We start from the raw sequence: 21,120 nt of genomic DNA, 5'->3' as shown, positions 1-21,120 counted from the left end.
GGTGGAAGCAGGCCCTATGTAAAAGAGCCCCCAGTTTAACCGAAGAAGCAGAGGTCTCGTTGTCATCTACAGGAGTAAAAAATGGATTACAAAGAACCTGGATGACGTAATCCCATTAAAAACTAATTAAAAAATGCCACTTCGGGGAAAAAAAAACTGGTTCTCACCAGAGTTGCAGCAACAAAAAAAAGAATGCAAAAAATATGAAAGGAAATGGAGAGTTAAATATGATGATAGGAGTAAACAGTCCCACAAAACATTGCTGAAACAATATCATCAAGCCATCCGGAGAGCCGGTACAATGATCTTGCAGAGAGGATCAAGCAATCTGCTAACTCTTCAAAAGATATCTACGATATAGTAGATTCCTTTCTAAATCATGACACCTGAAGCCAGGCCTACAGCATCTGAGAATGATGTGAATCTCTAGCTAATCACTTTCTTGGTAGAGTTAAAGGCATTCATGACACCCTATCAGGCTCACCGGACTATAAGGATAATATAGATAACATGACAAGAGGCACTGACATTGAAATACCACTCACTACTTTCCCACAATTGACCATAGAGGATTTCACGGCTGTGGCAACCTCAATCGAATCTGGCTCTTCGCTTGACCCAGCTCCAATTGATCCTACTAAAGGGGGCACTACGATGTAAACCACTTTGACTGATTTATTTAATCTGTCATGCTCAGTGTAATGGAAACACGCCATTATTTGACCACTATTAAAGAAACCCAACCTAGACCCTGAGACAATAGAAAATTATAGACCCATATGCCTTCTGTCTGGTGTTAGCAAAATGCTAGACAAAATGAATAAGTACAACACCGATAATCTGGAAACCAACAACATTCTTCACCCTACCCAGACAGGATTCATCGTGGGCTGTAGTACAGAAACAGCTTTTCTAAAGGCCGAAAAGGATCTGAAAATGGTCTTGGGCGAGGGTGTATTGGTGGCACTGATCCTCCTGGACCAGAGTGTCACTTTCAATATAGTCTACTACCCTACGCTTCTTTGCCAATTGAAAGAAGTTGGTATTACATGGAAGGCCCTGAAGTGGTTGGCCAAATTTATGGATGAAGACAGTTTGGAGGTCCTCTCATCCAGCAATCAGCTGCACTGTGGTGTCCCAAGGAGTCATCCTTGAGCCCTAAGCTTTTTCACATTTATGTCGACCCCTATCAGATAACACATGTTCCTTCGGTTTCAAGATGGTATCTTATGCAGACGATACCCAGCTGATTGTTACGCTGGCACCAGATATGGACTCTATTTCCAGGGGACTCATCAGTTGCTTAGCAAAGGTGTCTGAGTGGATGGCAGTCAGCTGTCTGAAATTGAATGGTGAAAAGACCTAGGTTTTGATCTTTTGGAAACAACCCAATGCTCTGAGATCAGATCATTTGTGTATCTTCCTTAGACGAGCGCCCATCCCCTAAGTCAGAAGTAAGAGCCTAGGGATGACCCTGGACAACCAGCTAACCATGGTCTCCCAAGCAAAAAAAGGTGTTTGGCAGCTGTTTAGGCTTTTGAGAGCCTTGAGAAAGAACTTGAAATGGCTCCCAGTAGAATTACGCAGAATCGTGTGTCAAAGTCTAAAACTGTACCGCGTGGATTTTGGCAACTCACTGTACTTAGGCAGCCCAAAATCAGTAATAATATACTCCAGATTATTCAAAGTGCCGCCGCCCAGATACTGTTAGGTATTCAGAAAACACAATCAGCTGGCATTGCAATCAGTACACGTCACTGGCTGCCCATAAGCTGCAGAGTACAATTTAAGGCACTATGCATCTTACATCAGGCTAAGCATAACACAGGCTTATGTGTCCTGTAGCAACTGGCCACCCCCTACCATGCCAACAGGGACCTGTGATCAAACAACCTTTAACTGCTTCTTGTCCCCAGAATCAAGAGACTGGAAGTGGGAGTAGGTCTTTTGCTTACCTCGCAATCAGGCTTTGGAATTCTCGGCCTACCAGCCTCAGAATGGAGGACAATTTTACTAGTTTCAGAAAAAAAGGTAAGACCTTTCTTTGCCCCTAATTCTTTTTTAGTCTTTTTAACTCACTCATTCACTCAGTCCCACAGAACTGTGAAGCCCGATTTTGAGTAGCCATGCGCTCTACGAATTCTGGAGAATTGAATGGAATATATTAAATATCATGAAGTACATACCAAAAAATATCAAGACACACATCGGCAAAGTTACATCGTCATCAAAAAAATCAATCATTACGGATACATATGCTAATGTGTGTGGAGTCCACTAGGTTTTAGTGTCCGTCTTCACTAAAAAGTGAACCATTCATAGGTAAAGATCTAAGGATTGTCGCTAAAGGATCTGGACTAAGCGTCGACATTTCGATCTCATATGTGTCAAGTCCACGAGATCATCATCAGGACAAAACAGTTTAAGTAGAAAGAGAACAATGACGCTTTCAGGAGATAATGAAGATATCTATTTAACAACACTGTTGGAAGAGTAAAATTATGGACAGGTCTAATAATAACCTGTGCATTATCACAAAATGTTGTGACAGATTGCCTCTGACTAAATCACAAAGTGCCACTGTCATAAAACCGCTAAACTTAGTGTGCGTGGTCAATATTAAATGTGAATGGGCAATGCTGCATCAGAGTCAATCAAAGAGGGCCTGAGTCACTCTCAGCAGCCAGCGCGGTAATTAATTTGGTGTTTATTTCTGCAAATGATGATTATATCAGCTATTTACCTTTAGTGAAGAGATGTTGCATACTATACTGACCTCATTGTCTTTGTTAAAATGTCAGATTTCCTCTTCATCATCACTGAAGCTAGGAATATCCCCATTAAATTCAAGGTATTAGTCTGTCCATAGCAAAACGTTATCTTCTATCTCATTGAAATGTATCTCATTACTTTGTGATGACTTTATGGTCTTCTAATAAGAGGGTGATTATTCAGGCAAAGAATGTGGTTGGGTACTTTGGGAGAAAAAAACATTTCCGAACAGTATGTGTGCTCAAAGGAATGCTATCTTGAAAGAACTCGAGAACACTGAAGAACGTCTGCTTTTAGGAAAGCTTTGAAAACACTCTTCTGTCAAGAGTCCCTCAATTGGGAGTTAGAACACTTGTGTCTTATTGTGGTCTGTAACGCAATGCAAAGTAGATGCTGAAGCCAAGTCTATTATCCATGTCCACATTCCAGCCAGTTTTTTGTTTATAACATCGATGAAATAATCTTCCTTTCAATACTATGAAAATTCATACCTTTCTGTGTACAGTAACAAACAAAAGGCCTTTGCATCAGAATCAAAAGCAAAGAGTACATTTTAATTTGTAGCTAAGCAACAAACACAGGTACTACTTAGAGAAATTAAATGGAATGCATTTCAATTCATCCATCTTCGCCATACCCAGGAGTCCCCCCATACATCTTCCCAATCTTTGACTTGAACATTTCCATGCATAAAACAATCCGCAGTATTCAATATAGGTTAAATGAAATGGAGAAACTAAGCATCTAATATGTAATATGCATACTTAAAGCTCTAATTTGTTTTACTGTTAATAACTACTGAAAAAGAGTAGTTGCAGTTTGCTTAGAAACCAGAATACTAGAAAATCGACACTTTCACTTAATTTTCAGCTTTTTGGCTATTATGCCAAACAGGAGATAATACAGTTCACAAGCCCCATTACCTTCCTACATGTTGCTTAAACCTTTAAAAAACAAAGACGGAAACTATGTACAACTCATAGAGTGGGCTGATGTGTTGCATTGCCCTAGAACCAGCCCTGCTCCAATTGAAACTGCTCTGCAGGTAATTATTAGAGACCTCTAACATTTGAATAGCAACAGTATGACAATGAAAAGTATTCTTCCTCACCTGCACTGAGGCAATCATTCGTTTCTCTTCTGACTGAGTCGCAGAGATTTTTCGGATGTAGGGGTTCTTGATTATTAATTCTCAAGTGCAATTCAGGGCCCTGCATTGTTTCACCTGTTACATGAAGGGAGAAATCCATAATTCACTATGTCACTTAATAATAATTCTCAATTGCTTCTAGACAGTGCTTCATTTATAAAAGAAAGAGTGCGGGTGCCCGGAGCACTGCTGATGAAGCCGCCACCAGTGCAGGGGCCCGGAGCACTGCTCATAAAGCCACCACCAGTGCAATTAAATGGTGGCACACCAAATACCAAAGCTGGTAGTCTTAAATCCAACTCATGTCCCGTTTATTTACTACCAGATGCTCCCTGCCCCCATATCTCACTCTTGCAGGACCCAGCTTTCTACTTTTGTGATGGTTTTGGTTTCTTTTTCATTCTCTGTCTTCCTGATCTATGTATTTTTTACCGGATTCAAAAAAATACGTGTTGGTGCCCCCACCGCCAACCATAGGCTCAAGTTAAGCACTGCTTTTAGTACTAAGCTGTATTTTAAAATTTCCCTACATCCTGGTATTTGCGGTTTACACTTTGCCCATCTAAAGACGAGAAAACAACCACATATTTGCAAACAAGAACAGTCTAAGAAATACACTTCAAATTATTGCAAGTCTACAAACTTCTGCTTTCTGCACAGTGGTTTTTAAAAATCAACTCAGACACACATGCTGTATTTTTGCCCAGACATGACTCTTATTTCTCTCTTCCATGAATGTTCTCGCTTCGCCAGCCTCTTTTTTTTATTGATTAGATGATCCTACTATTTCAAGAGGGTACACTTCAAGGTACTAAAGGATATCATCTATACTTGGAGAGGGATCTGCAAGAAGTATTCTATTGGGTTTATTAATAAAGAGACCCCTATATGGGTTAATCCTGCTTTTTCTTGTATTTCTCAAGATCTAACATGTAGGGTCTGGGCTGACTGTGGGATTACGAACATGGGCCAACTTTTTGATCCTAATAGTTTTAGATCCTTTTCTGATCTACGGGCAGCTTATCAATTGCCTCATCACTCCTTTAAATATCTCCAGCTCAGGGACTATATGATGACGGCTCACCAACATGTGGAGGGCAACGACAGTTGAGAGGTTTCCCTATATTACTTTAAACCTGTTATTAAACCTACTATAAGTAGGATGTATCTACTATTTTCACAGTATGCTATAGATGACACCCGGCTATTGCTGTAAAATGGATTAGACTGCTTTCATCAGGGGTTTCAGCCGGAGAGATTCAGATGGCTTTAGACCTATTGGATCGCTTGGTATACTCCATTAATCTTAAACTTCAGCAGTGGTGTATACTGTGCTTTTTGTTTATTACACTCCAGATGTAATTTTAAAGTGGTGCGTATCCCCCTCTGTAGACAGGATGGACAGAACAAGATGCCCTAAATGTAGGCTCCCGGCTGCAGATGTCCTCCAAATGTTTGTGCTTTGCCCCTGTTTACAAACATTCTGGGAAGGGGTGACTAATGGTATGTCGCTTAGCTTCAGCTTTGCGGTACAATTATCGGTTAAAGAGAAAATGATGAGCGTTAAAAATGAATTAGTGGGAGGTTTGCAGAAATTAGCTGTTATTATACTGCTATCTGCCAGACTCTGCATACCCCCAGCTTGGGACTCAGAGGAAGCTCCTACAGATGCAAAAGATACCTTCTCAAGCAAATCTATGAATTATAATTTGCCTTGGTTAAAGTAAGAGGGTCCCTTGCATTGTTAAAGTTTGTTAGGGTCTTGAAGAATATTTGATGGGATGTTATTAATACTGGTAGTGAATATTTGGATTAATCAAATGACATAAAATCATTAGTCAATCAAGCTTCTGTTATTTATTTTAATCCCTTAGGTCACATATTGATGAATCTGTGTTTTGGAATCGGATTTATGTTGGGACTTAATTGATGTTATTTTTCCTGTGTGCATGTATTCTTTTAATGTTTAATTTGGTACAGTTTGCATCTGCCTATTTGCTTATCGAACTTGGTCTATGACCTAAGAAAATCTTAATATATATATATTTTTTTAAAGAATGTTTTAGCTTCTACATTTGGAATGCCTCCAATTCGTTTTATGTGCTCTTTTTGTTCCCAGTGAAACTGTTTATCTCCACAACAGTTTCTCACACACTCATACAGAGGTGTCTCCTTGTTTCTATATGCTTTTGTTACAGTTCACCCTTGTTCTCTATGATCAGTGTCAAACTGCAGTTGGAATATTGTCTCTTTTTGTACCTCTGTATATCTCATTCTTCCTATATATATCCATTTATTTTTCATCCTGGCTGGCTCTATGTAATTCACTTCGAACTTGGCAACGCCATCTTTTCCTTTGCTTAGATGAGCCTCTTTTTCTCACAAGTTGACTCTTTGTTTTTCAAAATCCTTTGAGTATTCCTTACTTTATTTATGTTCTGGATGTCTAGTTTTTTTCTTCTCTGTTGAAATTTTCACTCACTTTATTCTCCCTGGAATATGTCTAACGTTTCTCTTCAAATGTCAGATCCTCTCAGTATTTCTCTACTTCCAAACGTTCTGGCCTGTTTCTCCCAAATTTACATGCATTTCCTTCTCACCAAGTCATCTCTTTTTGCTCCTATTTTATTTCTTTCACTTACTACACTCGGTTTTTATTTTGACATAATTATTAAATCCTACATGAATCTCTTTTTTTCTCCCCTTATTGCAACTGTGCGACTTCACATTTCTTGATCCTGAGCTGTCCATTGCTTTGTTTTGCAAAATAAGTTAATTCTATTTTCAGTGGGGGCTGGCATCTACGGGGAGTGGGGGCGGGTGCGCGGCCAAATACAATAAAAACATGAAACACCTTCAACACGATGTCCTCTGCGCCGGATCTCTTCTTTCGCCCACTGTACAGGAACTGGATGCTTCAACTCCCTTGGCTAATCCTGGCGCTGCTCACAAAATGAGAGCAGAGCTCTGATTGGAGGGAGCGGCCTGTCTTAGCGCTCCAGAGAACTCTGGAGCCTTGCACTTGCTCTCAACCCAGCTGTCTTAAGACAGCTGAGTTGAGAGGTTTTAAGTGCGCATGTCTGGCTGGCCCTCACAAGACGGCCGGCCAACGAGACATGCGCTCTTAAAACATGCGCTCTTTTGAAAAGTGCCAAGGCAGCCCACACTCGTGCTACTTTCATTCAGCAGGCCCCGCCCTGACCCTCTCTTTGGGACATGTGGATGGGGGCATTTGAGTGGGGCAATGCTCTTCTGCTCCAACGGAGGAGTGGCCCCTGTCTTTTTTCACTACTGTGGTAGCTTCTTTATACAATGCCCATCCCCTTTTTATCATGGACTTCTGTCACTTGCATCGGACACATACATTCTCTCCCCCAATTGCATCTCTTGCTTCTTCTGAAACCTAGTGGCAAAAGAAAGCTAATGAGGGTGGCCCCAGATTGTGTATTATGTTCTATTTCACCTATTGCATCCATCATTACTTTGCACATAAGGTAACACTTGCACTTACCCGTTTATGCAAGTGAATGCAAAAACACACAGTGGTGGTGTCATGGACCTGGGGTGGCGGGCCGGATGAAGGGGAAGGGTATAAATAAACAATAAAATTAAACTTATCTCCACGCCGCGTCCTCCTCACCGCATCCTTCTCACGTCTCTCCTCGTCCCTCTGGCCAGAACACAGAACAGGAAACACCCAGGCTCCCTGAGCCAATCACAATGCTGGAATGTAGCATTGTGATTGGTCTGAGAGCATGCTGCGTGCACATGAATGTTTGGCCGGCCCAAGACGGCTGGCCAAACATTGATGCACCCTTAGGGACTGAAAACCACTCCTCCCCTCTCTAGTCAGAAGAGCAACCATGCCCACCACGCCTGGCAAAGCTGCTGTGCCAGCAACAGGAAAAAATAAAAGGATAATAACATTGAGTTATTATTATTTTATTTTTCCTTACACTGCTGAAAAGGAGTGGGGCGACGATCCTCCGCCTTAGCGGAGGATCAGTCACTGAAAACACAGACAGTTGAGAGTGACCTTTCATTGCTTGGAGGTTACTCAAAGTTCACTCAGTTGCAGGAGTTCAACTAGACGTTTTTTACAATCTTAATCATTTTTCTGATATTCATTGTACCTTTTGTAAATAGCTGTATGTAGAAAACTAATTTCAAATGTTATGCAACTCTGACCGATTATTTATGCCTTGTTTATCAGATTTGAATTTTTTTTAATTTTCTTAAGAACAAAGTTAGCAAGCATTGAAAAAGTAATTCAATACTTCGCTTTGGTAATGCTTATTTTGTCATGGTTTCTGTAAAAAAAAACGTTACTGTTGGGTGGTCATTGCCATTGTGAAAAAACATTGGCTAATTCATATCATGGTGTATGTTTGACTTTGTCAAGAGAACCTAGGAGCTGGTATTAAAGCTCAATCCTGAAACATATAGGGCCATTTATGACTTTACAGCAGGCTAGGTTATGCCTGTCCCATGAGCCATTAAGATTACATAACCTTCAATGATTAGATTTTCTACAGCAAAGGGGTTCATCACTGGGTTTGGAATGATGCTGAAATACCAAGTGTTCAGGATGTCCACAGGAGATCCATTCTCAAAGAAGACACAAAGAGAAATCATTGGTAAATGGTACATACCCCAATTCTATAGCTTAAAAGCAGGCTGCACTTCCCTAGTTTATAAGTTATAATGCCAAGAATCTGTTTCCTCATGGTGGCCATGCTCCATGTCTATCAATGTTTTTGGGAATTCTATCCCAAATGACTAGAAATGCCAAGACAATAAATTGAGGTTTCCAATGTATTCTATTAACTTGTTTCTTCTATGACTCGGGTGAAGTAACAGCGCCTCACCAAAGTATTTAATGTATTTGCATTTATTTAATGTGCGTTTCACAGGGGATGTATGGCATCTGGAGACAGCTTCAAAGTGACAGTCGGGTACTAGAAAAAGGGTTAAAAAAAGGCGCACAACAAAGTACACACAAGCACTGTTCTAGGAAACATAGACATCAAAACACAAGAGTCCTCCTCAGAGATGCCATGTAAAGTCCCAGCAGAAGTAAACATGCTAATATAGGAATTTACTAGCAAAAAGGATATACATGAGAAGACAGCCAATCTTGTCTTTCCAACTGTAAGTGCCTTATCAGCTGTCACCACAAGAGTGCTCTCGTAGTGCCAACTGATAAGGCCATACAGAAGCTGGTGAGTCATGACTGGGATCTTGATGTCAATATATTGTTTACATACTTTGGCTAATATGATCAAGACTCTAAGTCAGTGTTTCCCAAACTGTGGGCCAAGTTGCAAGCCGATTTTTGGTGGGTCGAGAAAACTAAGAGCAATACATAATGATGGCTTTAAATTCTGTGTCACATTTGCCTGCTTCAAAGAAAGAGGTCAAATGTGAGGCTGTATCTTGTGAAAATCGCTGCTTATTCTTTTAACACGGGATTGGTGTATTATTTCTCTGACTTGAGAGGAGTTTCTAAAGTGAATTATGTGACAGTTTTGCAGGGGTTAACATCTGAAAGGAAAGGCTGTAGGATGTCGTTTTTTCAACACACAACAAAATGCAAATACATGTAAATGAACTAAATGCATTCAGCAGTTAGGAAAGCAAAAATGAACCACTTGTTTTATAATTCTGATGAGTGCTGGAAACGGAGATTTTAATAGGATCAAAACAAATCAGGGCACTTTACCTTGTGATGCACAAATGATAAATATTTACAAAAAAAGTATTTGTACACATTATTAAAAGGATAAAAGAATCAACCTCTTCTCCATCATTATACTGGCTGCTGTGCCTGCTGCACTGAGGTACCCTAGGGCACCTCGGGCCATAAACATCAGATCAGTATTAATTGTTTTCAGACCTTTGACAAGACGTATAGTACCATGATCAGGTAGTGGAAATGCAGAAAGCTATGGAGTTAATTTCCTTTATCTCAATACCTAATGGTACTGCACTCTTATTATCATGTGCACCGACTGCTCCTTAATACATAACACACAGATAGCAGCAGTGGCTGTAAGTACCGCACAAATGCTCTAATGCGGACTTCTCCAACGAGTAGCTCCAGCTCCCTGTGAGTAGCTCTCCAGTGTGCAGCCCAGCCTACTAAATTAGGAGCTTTTACAGGGCTGAATTAATATATGTCTGTAAACATTGAAAAGTATGTATTCGAGAGAAAAATGCATATATTTCAGAACCCATAAGAGTATGCTTGAAGAAAATAGTTGAATTTTCAAAATATTTTAAAGCTATTATTTGAGTGATAAATTATGTGCCGTTGGGAACACTCATTACTAATATTACCTTGATGCCACAACCATTACAGCGATATATTACCTATGTAAAGCATTCCAAATTGATAAAGGGTCTGATTTAGATTTTGGCGGACGGGTTACTCTGTCAAAACGGTAACAGATATCCCGATTGCGCCGAAATATAAACCCCATATTATCCTATGGGATTTATATTTCAGCGGACCGGATTTTTGTCACCGTTGTGACGGAGAAACCTGTCTGCCAAAATCTAAATCAGGCCCAAAGTCTTTTTTATGGTGCTGCTGGTAATTCTGCCTGATTCAGTGAGGTGATCACTGTCGATAGTCTTGCATAGGGTGGTAACTAATGTAATCTTGCCTGATGTGGTCAATTTTACAACACTAATAATACTAGTAGCTCAGGACAATTTTCATTGAACATAATGAGCTCTTGTTACCGGAAAAGTTGGGAGACCACTGCTCTAATGGCATTAGAGGTAAGACTGAAACATGGGCTCTTCAGCTACCCCTACACTTTAACACAGGCGAATTAATGACAACAAGGGTAGCAACCCTACAGCCGGCATCCTTCTTCAAAGGGTTATAGGGTTGTGCTGAAAACACAGTGTATCTGTTTATTAAAGGCAGGCTTATTAAACAAAAGGTGCACTTGCGTTTCTCTAATAGATGGGAAGGAATTCCAGATAGGAGATACGAGGACATTTCGAATAAGGATAATTGGCATATTTCAGATTTACTTCCTCACCTGTTCTGAAACAATGATTTATGTCCACTCCTCCTGTGTCCTCAGGATTACTCAAGTGCTGTGAGTTCTCACGTTTTATTCTTAAGGGCGCATCAGGGTTAGCTATAGTATCACCTGTCAGAGAAAGATAAAATGGTTAGAATTTCTCTTGAAAATATTTAGTTTGTCTTTTGCTTTGAGACCTCTATATTCAAATAATCTAGTGAATACATTTAGCTTCTCACCGACCTGAATGTTTCTCAGGCCTACAGCACGATTTCAGGTGCAAGAGTTAAAAGCCGCACCAGGTTACAAGAGCTGTTTGTGGGACTCGGTTGCATCTTTAAAGTATTAACAAAATCTTGGATTTCAATGAGGCTTTCATCTGCCAAGTGGTCTTATTCGCTCTCTGAGCTGAATTTCTATCCTTCCATATCTTTCCTAACCTTTCAAATATTTCTTTAATCTGTCACTCCCTCCCAAAATATACTTTTATGTATTAGTGCCTGTTTTGTCTCTCTATGCTCACTGTATTGTCTTGGCTCAGTAAACATATCGTTCACTTTATCACATAGAGCGTGTATGAGAAAGTCCTTGATCTTGTGTCACCTGACCCATTTCGTGTGGACTAATGCTGCTAGTTTTGCACTCTGCACACTTTGATGCTGCTGTCCAGTCGCCAATGTATGTGTGATGACCGCTAAAATATAGTAACACTGGTTAATCACCAACTGGCCTTTTTAACTTTCCAGTAAGACGATAGTGGTGGACCTGACATCTTTTTTTGTAATGCTTTTATTGGCATTTAGAATTACATACAAACCAAAAGAAGAGCAGTTCCAATTAACAAAGGGAAGGAGAGAGATAAAGATGAGGAAGGAAAAATAGGGAAGGGAACGGTGTCAGGTAACGAAGTGTCAACATATCCATAATACACTGTATAGCAGTATATATTACCAATTGTACACAGATAAACATGTTAGGGCATACCAAACACAGAATATGCAGTGCCAACAAAATAAAAAGCCCTGTAACCCTTTGAAAATTTCTGGTCGGTAAGGCGACAAACCCAATCTAAGAGGCTATACAACCATTCTGTGAATAAGAAAGAGAGCGTGTAAGATCACAGTGCATCAGTGTGTTCAAGTGGTAGAAGTAGTGACTAGTGAATCAGAATATCTTTGTCGTAGCGCCATTAATGGCTCCCAGATGTCTCTGGGGCAAGATCGGAGTGACATAAGCACCCAATAGTTTGACAGTTGCTCTTGACAGTATGTGACATTGTGAATCCATGATTTAATGGCGGGTGCGAGTCTTCTGTCCCAGTAAACAGCCACTCTGTGCTTATGGAGCTAACATCTTTGCCATGGTATTCCTCCAAACATTTTGCCTTCACTCCCCTTCCTTTCTGAATTATTTTTGTTGGCTAAAGCTACCTGTGGCAAAGTACTGTGCTCTCGCCTTCAAACATGGACAAATTGGCATACACCCCACTGGCGCATTTAATTTACTTAGAAGTCCTTGGTAAATGTACCCAGGGCTTTTTAATTAAGTGCTACGAGTGGGTTGTAGCACACATTGTGCCACCCACTAAAATAGCACTTTCAAATATGTCTCAGGTCTGCCACTATTAGCCTGTAGTGCAGTTTAAAACTGCCACTTTCACCCTGGCAAAATAACACATTTGCCAGGCCTAAACCTTCCTTTTCAATACATATAAGTTACCCCCAAGGTAGTTCCTAAAGGCTCATAGGGTAGGGTGAATGGTATTTAAAAGGTGGGACATGTGTACTTATGTTTTACAATGCACTGGCAGTAGAAAAAAAAATCCTAAAGTGGTTTTTGTTCACTGCTTTAAGTCTATCTTCCCCCATAGACTAAAACTGGGTTACCTGGCTTTCAATTAATACGTGCTACTTCAGTTTGGGACCAGATAGAAACATGCTGTTTACACTCAAACCAATAGTAATTTAAACATCATTTTAATGTTAAAGTTGGATTTTAAGTTACTATTCTGGAACTGACACTTTTAGAGAGTTAGGATTTGTGCATTTCTGACAGTGTCCCGGGCCACATGACTGTGAATGGCTCTCTTGTTGTGGGGTGCGTATTGCTTCCAGATTTTGAGTCAAAAGAGCACTAGCTGTGAGGGGAGAGGGTCTCCCTGAATGGATGGCTGGCAAGGAGTTATGCCAGCCCTGATTACACTTTAAAGGGTCCTGCATGCAGCGCATACAAAGAAACCTGACACCAGGCCTGCCCTTGCCTTTGTCACCCTAGAACGTCTGCAGCCAGGAGTTATAGAAAGGAAAGAAATTACCAGAACCGGTCTTTGGGGTAGGTCAGATAATACTCCTACACAAAGGCTGGCATGGATATACCAGTTGTACCTTCAGAACCTCTTATCAAAACACTCCTGTGGAAGACTTAGAAGAAGAAAAACTGCCCTGCTGTCTGAGGAAGAGGGACAGCCCTGTTGCCTGAAGAAGAAAGATTTGATCTGTTGAGCTTGAAACCAGGCCATCCAGAGTGATTCCAAGGGCTAACTAACCTGTGTGACCTACAGGACACCACGACCTTCCAGAGGCCATCTTGCAACTGCCCAGCTGACCAGCACCAACAGGAGCTGCCGCAGCCTACTGCTGGCCCCTGCTGGTGTGAGTCTTTATCCCCAAGAGGTGTGAACTCCTCCTGAAAAAAGGGGAAGATCCAGAAATGTGGGTCTTTTCGTGTTCACAATGTGTCCCCCTTCACAATGAGAATTGACCGCCCATAACAACCACTTATGCAAAGCTCCAGCAAAGACTGCTCATTGTGCCAACAGCAATAGTCCACAATTATTTTCAATGCACAGTTCAAGCACATCCGGCTCGTCGTGCTACAGCCATGACAATCTGTGATGCTCGACCTGCTCCTCACACAAACAGCCTCCTCCTCATGGCCCACCAACGGGAATGCCACTTTTTGGGCCGGACTTGAGAAGGTAGCTCTTCACTGGGAATGCACCTGTATCCAACCTGTACTCCATCATGGTTAGGCTGAATTTGTGATTTTGCCCCAGTCCATTATGACCAGTTATCCAAGAGTGGTGCTTTGTGCCTCTTGGCGCTATTTTCTCCTAAAACTTTAAAAACTCATATCTCCTGTCTACTGATTGGATATTTGTTGTTTTGGTGTGATTTTATTTATTAAACTTGAATCTATTTTTCACAATTGGTTTGGGATTTGTCCTGTGTTGTGCTTTCACTTTATTTCTGTTTGAGTGCCTGTTAAATACTATACACATTGCCTCTAAGTTAAGCCTGGCTGCCTTTGTGCCAAACTACCTGAGGGTTAAGCACAGGTTAATTTTGTGTCTTTCTGTGGTTCAACCTGACAAGGATCATATTTATTATGTGAGTGGGGCTTCCAACCCAATTTCTGAAACATAGTATGTGCAGTAAGAAAATGTAACAATGGGACATAACTATAATTTTCACCTGTGGCCTGAGCACCCATTGTGCCATTCACTCGAATGTCAAGGAAACATGACATCAGACCTATATGTGTAGCCTGACTCTTGCAACTTTTATACCTACAGGCAGACCTGTCAAAATAAACCATTTGAGAGGAGGGAAACCCTACTTTTAAACATTAAGTCCGCAATCCCTAAGTAGACCTTCTAGCCCATAAGGGAGGGTGCTCGGTATTTAGGAGTTGAACATGTAAGAATGTAATGTTTGCATGTTCTTACAGTGACCAGCCATTAAAAGGTGGTCACTGTTAGGGCTATAGCTGGTTCTACTGTGACTAAGCTAAAGAACAATTCATGTGCTAATCCCATATCCCTTGTTTGGAATAAGCTACAGAGAATGTTCAACCACTGTTTGTAATATTTCTTAAAAATCCAATTCAATGGTGAATTTGGATTATATATACTGCACTGATTGGCATTTCCTGGTTGTGCATTTCATTTGGAATCTTTGTGTTGGGTCACCGGCTATCCCAAATATGCACAAAATTCTTCTCCAGACGAGTAAGAAATACTCAGACTCTCCTGTGATCAATTTAAGGACAAAAAGATGCATTTCCTATGTATATATTACTGGCCGTTGCCAGTAGGTAGTTATAGTTAGGACCATGTCATCATGTTTCCATTGGAAAAGCGTTCTCTGACTTGCCCAGAACTTTGGTGCTTTTGACGAATCTTCATGAAATTCTCCCAAAAAAGTGTGCCAGTGATTCTTCTTGTGCATGGAAAGTTTCGGGGTGATCCATCAAGCGGGGGCCGAGAAAAAAAGGGGGTAAAAAAACTGTATGTTTCTCATGTTAATTCTCTTAGGAATTTTAGACACGACTGCAGCCCAAACCGCAGTATGGAATTACACCAAATTTGGCAAAAAAGTAACTGTAGGTCCAGAAAACAACCTATTTGTAAATTGGTGAAAATCCGTTCAGTAGCTTTTAAACTATTAAAAGAAATTCAAATTTGGATATCTTGGGACCCGGGTCCCTGGCAACACCTACGCGCAGCTTCGCGAACCCTCCCACCAGTAGAAATGTTGTGATTGGCTAGACACAACCTGTGAAGAAAGTTGCAGCCGCCATTTTCTACAGTCCCGGGAATTCGTTTTGAGGCTAAATAGTATAGAAGGGGTCATTGTATTGGTGTTTGACGGACCACTTAAGTGTTTCAAAATGTCGTAAACTGTATTTTTTCCACGTCAATGGAGTTGCAGACCTGCTGCGAAGCTCAGCATGGCCCCCCATGTTGCATCGCGGCAGAGCCGCAAACCTTGTTGAAAAAATATATACATTCACTGACAAACTAAAGCATGCATTCACAGACCCACACAGTCACGCCCACTCTGACACTCTTGTACCCACAGACAGAACCACTCATGCATCTACTGACAGACCCACTTAGACACTCACGCACCCACTCAGAGACCCACTCAGACACTCATGCTCCCACTCAGACCGACTCACAGACCCACTCAGGCACTCATTCACACACTGACATATGCACTCAGACAGTCATGCACCTACTAACAGACCCACTCAGACTCAAGCACCCACTCACAGATCCACTCAGACACTTACACACCCACGCGGACACTTATGCACTCACTGAGAGTCCCACTTAGACACTCATATACCCACTCACAGATGCACTCAAGACAATCATGCACCGATCCATTGAGAGGCTCATGCACCCATTTACAGACCCACTCAGAGACTCATGCACCCACTCGCTGACCTACTCGGAGACTCATGCACTCACTCACAGACCCCCTCAGACTCCCACACACAGACTCACCCAGAGACTCATGCATTCACCCATGGACCCACTCAGACACTCATGCTCATACTCACAGCCCACTCAGATACACTCCCACTGACAGACTCACTCAGACACTCAAGCACCCAGTCACATACCTACTCAGACATTTATGCAACCAATCAAAGCCCCACTCAAAGACTTGTGCACCTACTCACAGACCCACTGAGACTCTTGCACCCACTCACATCCCCACTGAGAGACTCATGCTCCCACTCACAGACCTACTTCCAGACTAATGCACCCACTCACAGACCCACTCGGAGACTGACACATCCATTCACAGACCCACTCAGACACCCACACTGACAGACCCACTCAGACACTCATGCACCCAGTCACATCCCCACTCACACTCATGCACCCACTCACAGACCCACTCACACTCATGCACCCACTCACAGATTCACACACCCACTCAGAGACATACTCAGACACTCCCACACCAACTCAAAACCAAGTCAGACATTCATGCACCTACTCACAGACTCACTCAGAGACTCAGGCACCCACTCACAGACCCACACAGACACTCACACACCCACTCACAGACACTCTCACACCCATTTACAGACATACCCAGAGACTCCTGCACCCACTCAGAGATCCACACAGACATTTGCGTATCCACTCAAAGGTCCACTTACAGGTTCATACACCCACTCACAAACCCACTCAGAGACTTACACATCCACTCAAAAAACCTGCTATGAGACTCACACACTTACTCACAGAACAATATAGCCACACACCCACTCACACAGACACTGTCAGAGGTTACAGGTTAAAATCAGGAAATACAATTTTTAAAAACCTTGGAAATATACTGAAAAACCAAAGGTTACAGGGACACTATAGTTAGGAACAGAATTTTAAAAAGCATAGAATTTCACTGAAAAAAAAGGTTACACAGACTTTATAGTTAGTCTCACATTTCACTCGTACAAGACCATAGAAATTCAGCAGTTATAGTTACTTGAGCTAACTATAGCTTATGCCCCTACAAAGCAATGCTTATGGCCTCACATATATGTTACGCCCCGCTAAGCACTGCTTATGACCTCACATATTACATTACTCATGACATGGTCAGTGACATCACTGATGGCACCTCAAGTGACATCACTGATGACATAATTCACAGAACCACTCACACACCCAGTCATAGACACATACAACCACTCACAAACTCTCTCACTCAACCATAGAGCCACGTATACACCTATGCAGGCACTCACACAGCCACTCACCCATAAAGTTACTCATACAACCACTCACTCACTGATACAACACACACAGCCACATACCCACCCTAACAGCTACTCACATACTCACTAATTCAACCATACAACTACTAACACACCCACACAATTGCTTACACATCCACTCACTCACCCATCAAGCCAATTACACAGATACTTCCTCACCCATACACCACTCACATTCAACTTACTCACTCATGCAGCCATTCATTCACCTACACAAACACTTACATACACACTCATGCATCCATACAACCACTCACACACCCACTCACTCAGCCATATAGCCACCCACACAAACAATGACTGAAGAAAACATCCACCGACACACCCACTCACTTGCCCACACACCCACTCAGTCATTCACCCATACACCGAATTACACACTCAGTCACTCACACAGCCACTCAAACACCCAAAGAACTACAATAGGGTGGCTACTAACGAAATCTAGTCTGATGTGGTCACTTTTACAAAACTAATAATATACCCAGCTCAGGACAATTTTCATTGAACATAAGTAGCTCTTGTTACCGGGCAGGATGGAGATCACTGCTCTACTGGCATTAGGATTAAGACTGAAACAGGGGTTCTCCTATGCTATAACACATGCAAATTCATGACAACAATGGTAGCTACTCTACAGCCTTCTTCCTTCTTTAAATTGCGTATCCAAGACCTGCAGAATTCTGTTTCTGGACAGAGGAAGGTGTGTCTGTCAAATACACAAGCATAACTACTCCAGATGGGGTTCTCACGGTATCAAAGAAAAAATTACAGTTTCAATGTAATATTGTTCATTGTCTTGCAGTTTAACATTTCCATCATGTGTATCATTCTTGGTATTGACTTTTTTATGGGATATGTTCAGCGCAACAAGCCCCAACCAGGAGGCTTCTTTGCACTTAAAACAGATACGGCATATTACGAGCTGTCTACGAGCACTGTTAGATGCAATTTGGGCATGGCTAATTTATACCGCTATATATAGGGTGGGACTGACCTCGCTGGGTTTAGAGACTGTGCTGGGACTGCTTAACAGTTCTTGAATCCCCAAGAACTTACTGGACATGTCCTGAATGATCTTTCCTCAGCTAACGCTCTGGATGGGACTCCAAACTCACTCAACAAATTCCATTTTGGCGGGGAAGGTGGCTATGAGAAACTGATGGCCTAGCGGCCTTTACTCCCTTGGATACCATTGGTATTTTCCTGCTGGGGGATTTTCGGTCTGGCACCCAACTATGCTCATTTCAGGACCCTCAGTCAACCTATGCCCTATTACATACACAATTTGCCAGGTTGACATGGCAGTTGAAAACTGCATGCAGACACTGTAGTGGCATGTCTGATATACCATTGAAATACTGTTTGTGTGGGGGTGGCACAATCACTGCTGCAGGCCCATCTAGCAGCATCTGATTTCCAGGCCCTTTGCACACACAGTGCACTATACTAGGGACTTATTAGTAAACCAAATAAGCCAAACATGTAAACACCAATCCATAAACACAATTTACAGTAGGAGCACTTTAACACTGAACAGCAGTGAGAAAGTGCGCAGGGGCACTGAACTAGCACAACTAATCCCAATGTACCATTAAAAACAGGAAGCAAAAAGACAGGGGAAATACCCCAAAAGATGCCAGGTCTAACAAGAAGAAATTCCAGATAGGAGATACAAGGACATTTCAAATAAGGATAATTGCTAAATTGCAGCTTTACTTCCTCACCTGTTCTGAAACAATCATCAATGTCCACTCCTCCTGTGTCCTCAGGATTGGTTAAGTGCTGTGAGTTCTCACATTTTATTCTTAAGGGAGCATCTGTGTTAGCTATAGTATCACCTGTCAAAAAGATACAATTGTTAGAATTTTTGTTGAAAAGATTTGGTTTGTCTTTTGCCTTTAGACCTCTATCCTCAAATAATGTAGTTAAGACATTTAGCTTCTCACCGACCTGGATGTTTCTCATGCCTGAAGCACGATTGCAGATGCAAGAGCTGAAAGATGTATCAGGTTACAAGGGCTGTTTGAGGGAACAGGTTGCATCTTTAAAATATTAACAAAATCCTGGATTTCAACGAGGCTTTCATCTGCCAAATGGGCTTATTTTGCTCTCTGAACTGAATGTCCACCCTTCCATATCTTTCCTAACCTTTCAAATATTTCTTTAATCTGTTACTCCCTCACAAAATATTATTTTATTTATTTGTGCCTGTTTTTGTCTCTCTATGCTTGTTCTACTGTCTTGGCTAAATAAAATATCTTTCACTTTATCACATAGAGTATACGTGAGAAAGCGCTTCTTCTTGTGTCGCCATTTATTGAGGCCTGATGCTTCTAGTTTTCCAATCTGCGCACACTGCGATGCTGCTGTCCAGTTTCAAATGTATGTGTGATGACCCATAAAACATAGGATTCACGCGAGCTAAGATGGCCGCCCCTCCCGCCCCCGGTGAGTTCTTCATTGTGTCTGCCCTTCATCATTTGTCCTGAATGAGCCAGAATTACTTCTATTTGTGACGGCATCAGAGTTTTGAAGACTCTACTTACCTGTGTGGGGCTTGTTGAGTTTCCTCGACGCAGCAGAAGAATCTTTTTCCCTTCCTGTTTCTTCCTCGATCTTCTCTATCAGGTACAGCCAAGTTTTCCAGTCAGGGGGAAGGAGCAACATTCTGGAAAAGGTGAGGCTGTGACCTAGACACTCCCACTGTCTGATTTAGCTGCTGCACTACCTTCTATTGAAATGTATTCTTTTCTATTACTTTATACTTCAATTTGTATTATATCTTATTGCAAAATTCCAGTTTAGGAAGTATGGATGGTAAAAATACACATGTTAAACATAATAAACGGAAACAAAATATTTCTCCACCTCCAGTTAAATCAAAAATAGTGGAGTCAAGTGAGCCGTCTTTGGCTTTATTGTTTGATGAGATTCAAGCTATTCGTCTGACACAGATTCTATTGCGTCAGAGATTAAGAATATACAAACAAAGGCATGGCTAGTCTTTCAATGAAAGTAGCTGACAACGCAATTAAAATTCAAGAACATAAAGTAAAAATGTTACGTTTCTCACCGCTTGCAGCAAAAATATTACATATGTCTAACCTGCTTCTTGACTTGGAAAATCGTAATAGCCAGTATAACTTGCGTATTTTTAACTTACCGGAGATTTGGAAAGTAATGATTGTAGATTATACTTGGAGAATTTAATACCTGGTCTCTTATGTCTAAAATGTTCTGAGAAATTTGAAATTGATAAGGCTCATAGGATTCCCTCTCATCACAATCCACACCACAATAAACAGTGACAAATAATCTTTAAAGTTTTAAGTCATCCTCACTTACGGCCTTATTCTGATGCGGTTAGGAAAGCATCCCCACCTACGGCCTGATTCTGATGCGGTTAGGAAGGCCACCTAATGGCATTTGCTCCTTCCAAATCGGATCGGGAACGACCCAGGGCTCAATTATGATGCGGTTAGGAACATATGCTCCCATTGAAGTCAATGGTAGTCCAACCTAATCGTATCTGGAAGCATTCGTATGCATTGTATTCCGTCGGTCGGACTCTCC

General features: G+C 41.5%; 1 protein-coding gene across 3 annotated transcripts in view; it reads right to left on the bottom strand.

The window, feature by feature from the left end:
* LOC144755273 (uncharacterized) overlaps nt 1-21,120 on the bottom strand; it is a 168,766-nt gene that overhangs the window by 104,206 nt on the left and 43,440 nt on the right. For all 3 annotated transcript variants that reach the window (XM_078644041.1, XM_078644042.1, XM_078644043.1), the window contains 3 exons: nt 19,272-19,385; nt 10,978-11,091; nt 3,884-3,997 (listed from right to left, as the gene is read on the bottom strand). In XM_078644041.1, coding sequence (XP_078500167.1) covers nt 3,884-3,997; nt 10,978-11,091; nt 19,272-19,385 — 342 coding nt within the window. The remainder of the gene's footprint in view (nt 1-3,883; nt 3,998-10,977; nt 11,092-19,271; nt 19,386-21,120) is intronic.

The sequence above is a fragment of the Lissotriton helveticus genome, chromosome 5_1, assembly GCF_964261635.1.
Source record: "Lissotriton helveticus chromosome 5_1, aLisHel1.1, whole genome shotgun sequence".
Classification (NCBI taxonomy): Eukaryota; Metazoa; Chordata; class Amphibia; order Caudata; family Salamandridae; genus Lissotriton; species Lissotriton helveticus.
This window is presented reverse-complemented; position numbering and strand designations above follow the sequence as displayed.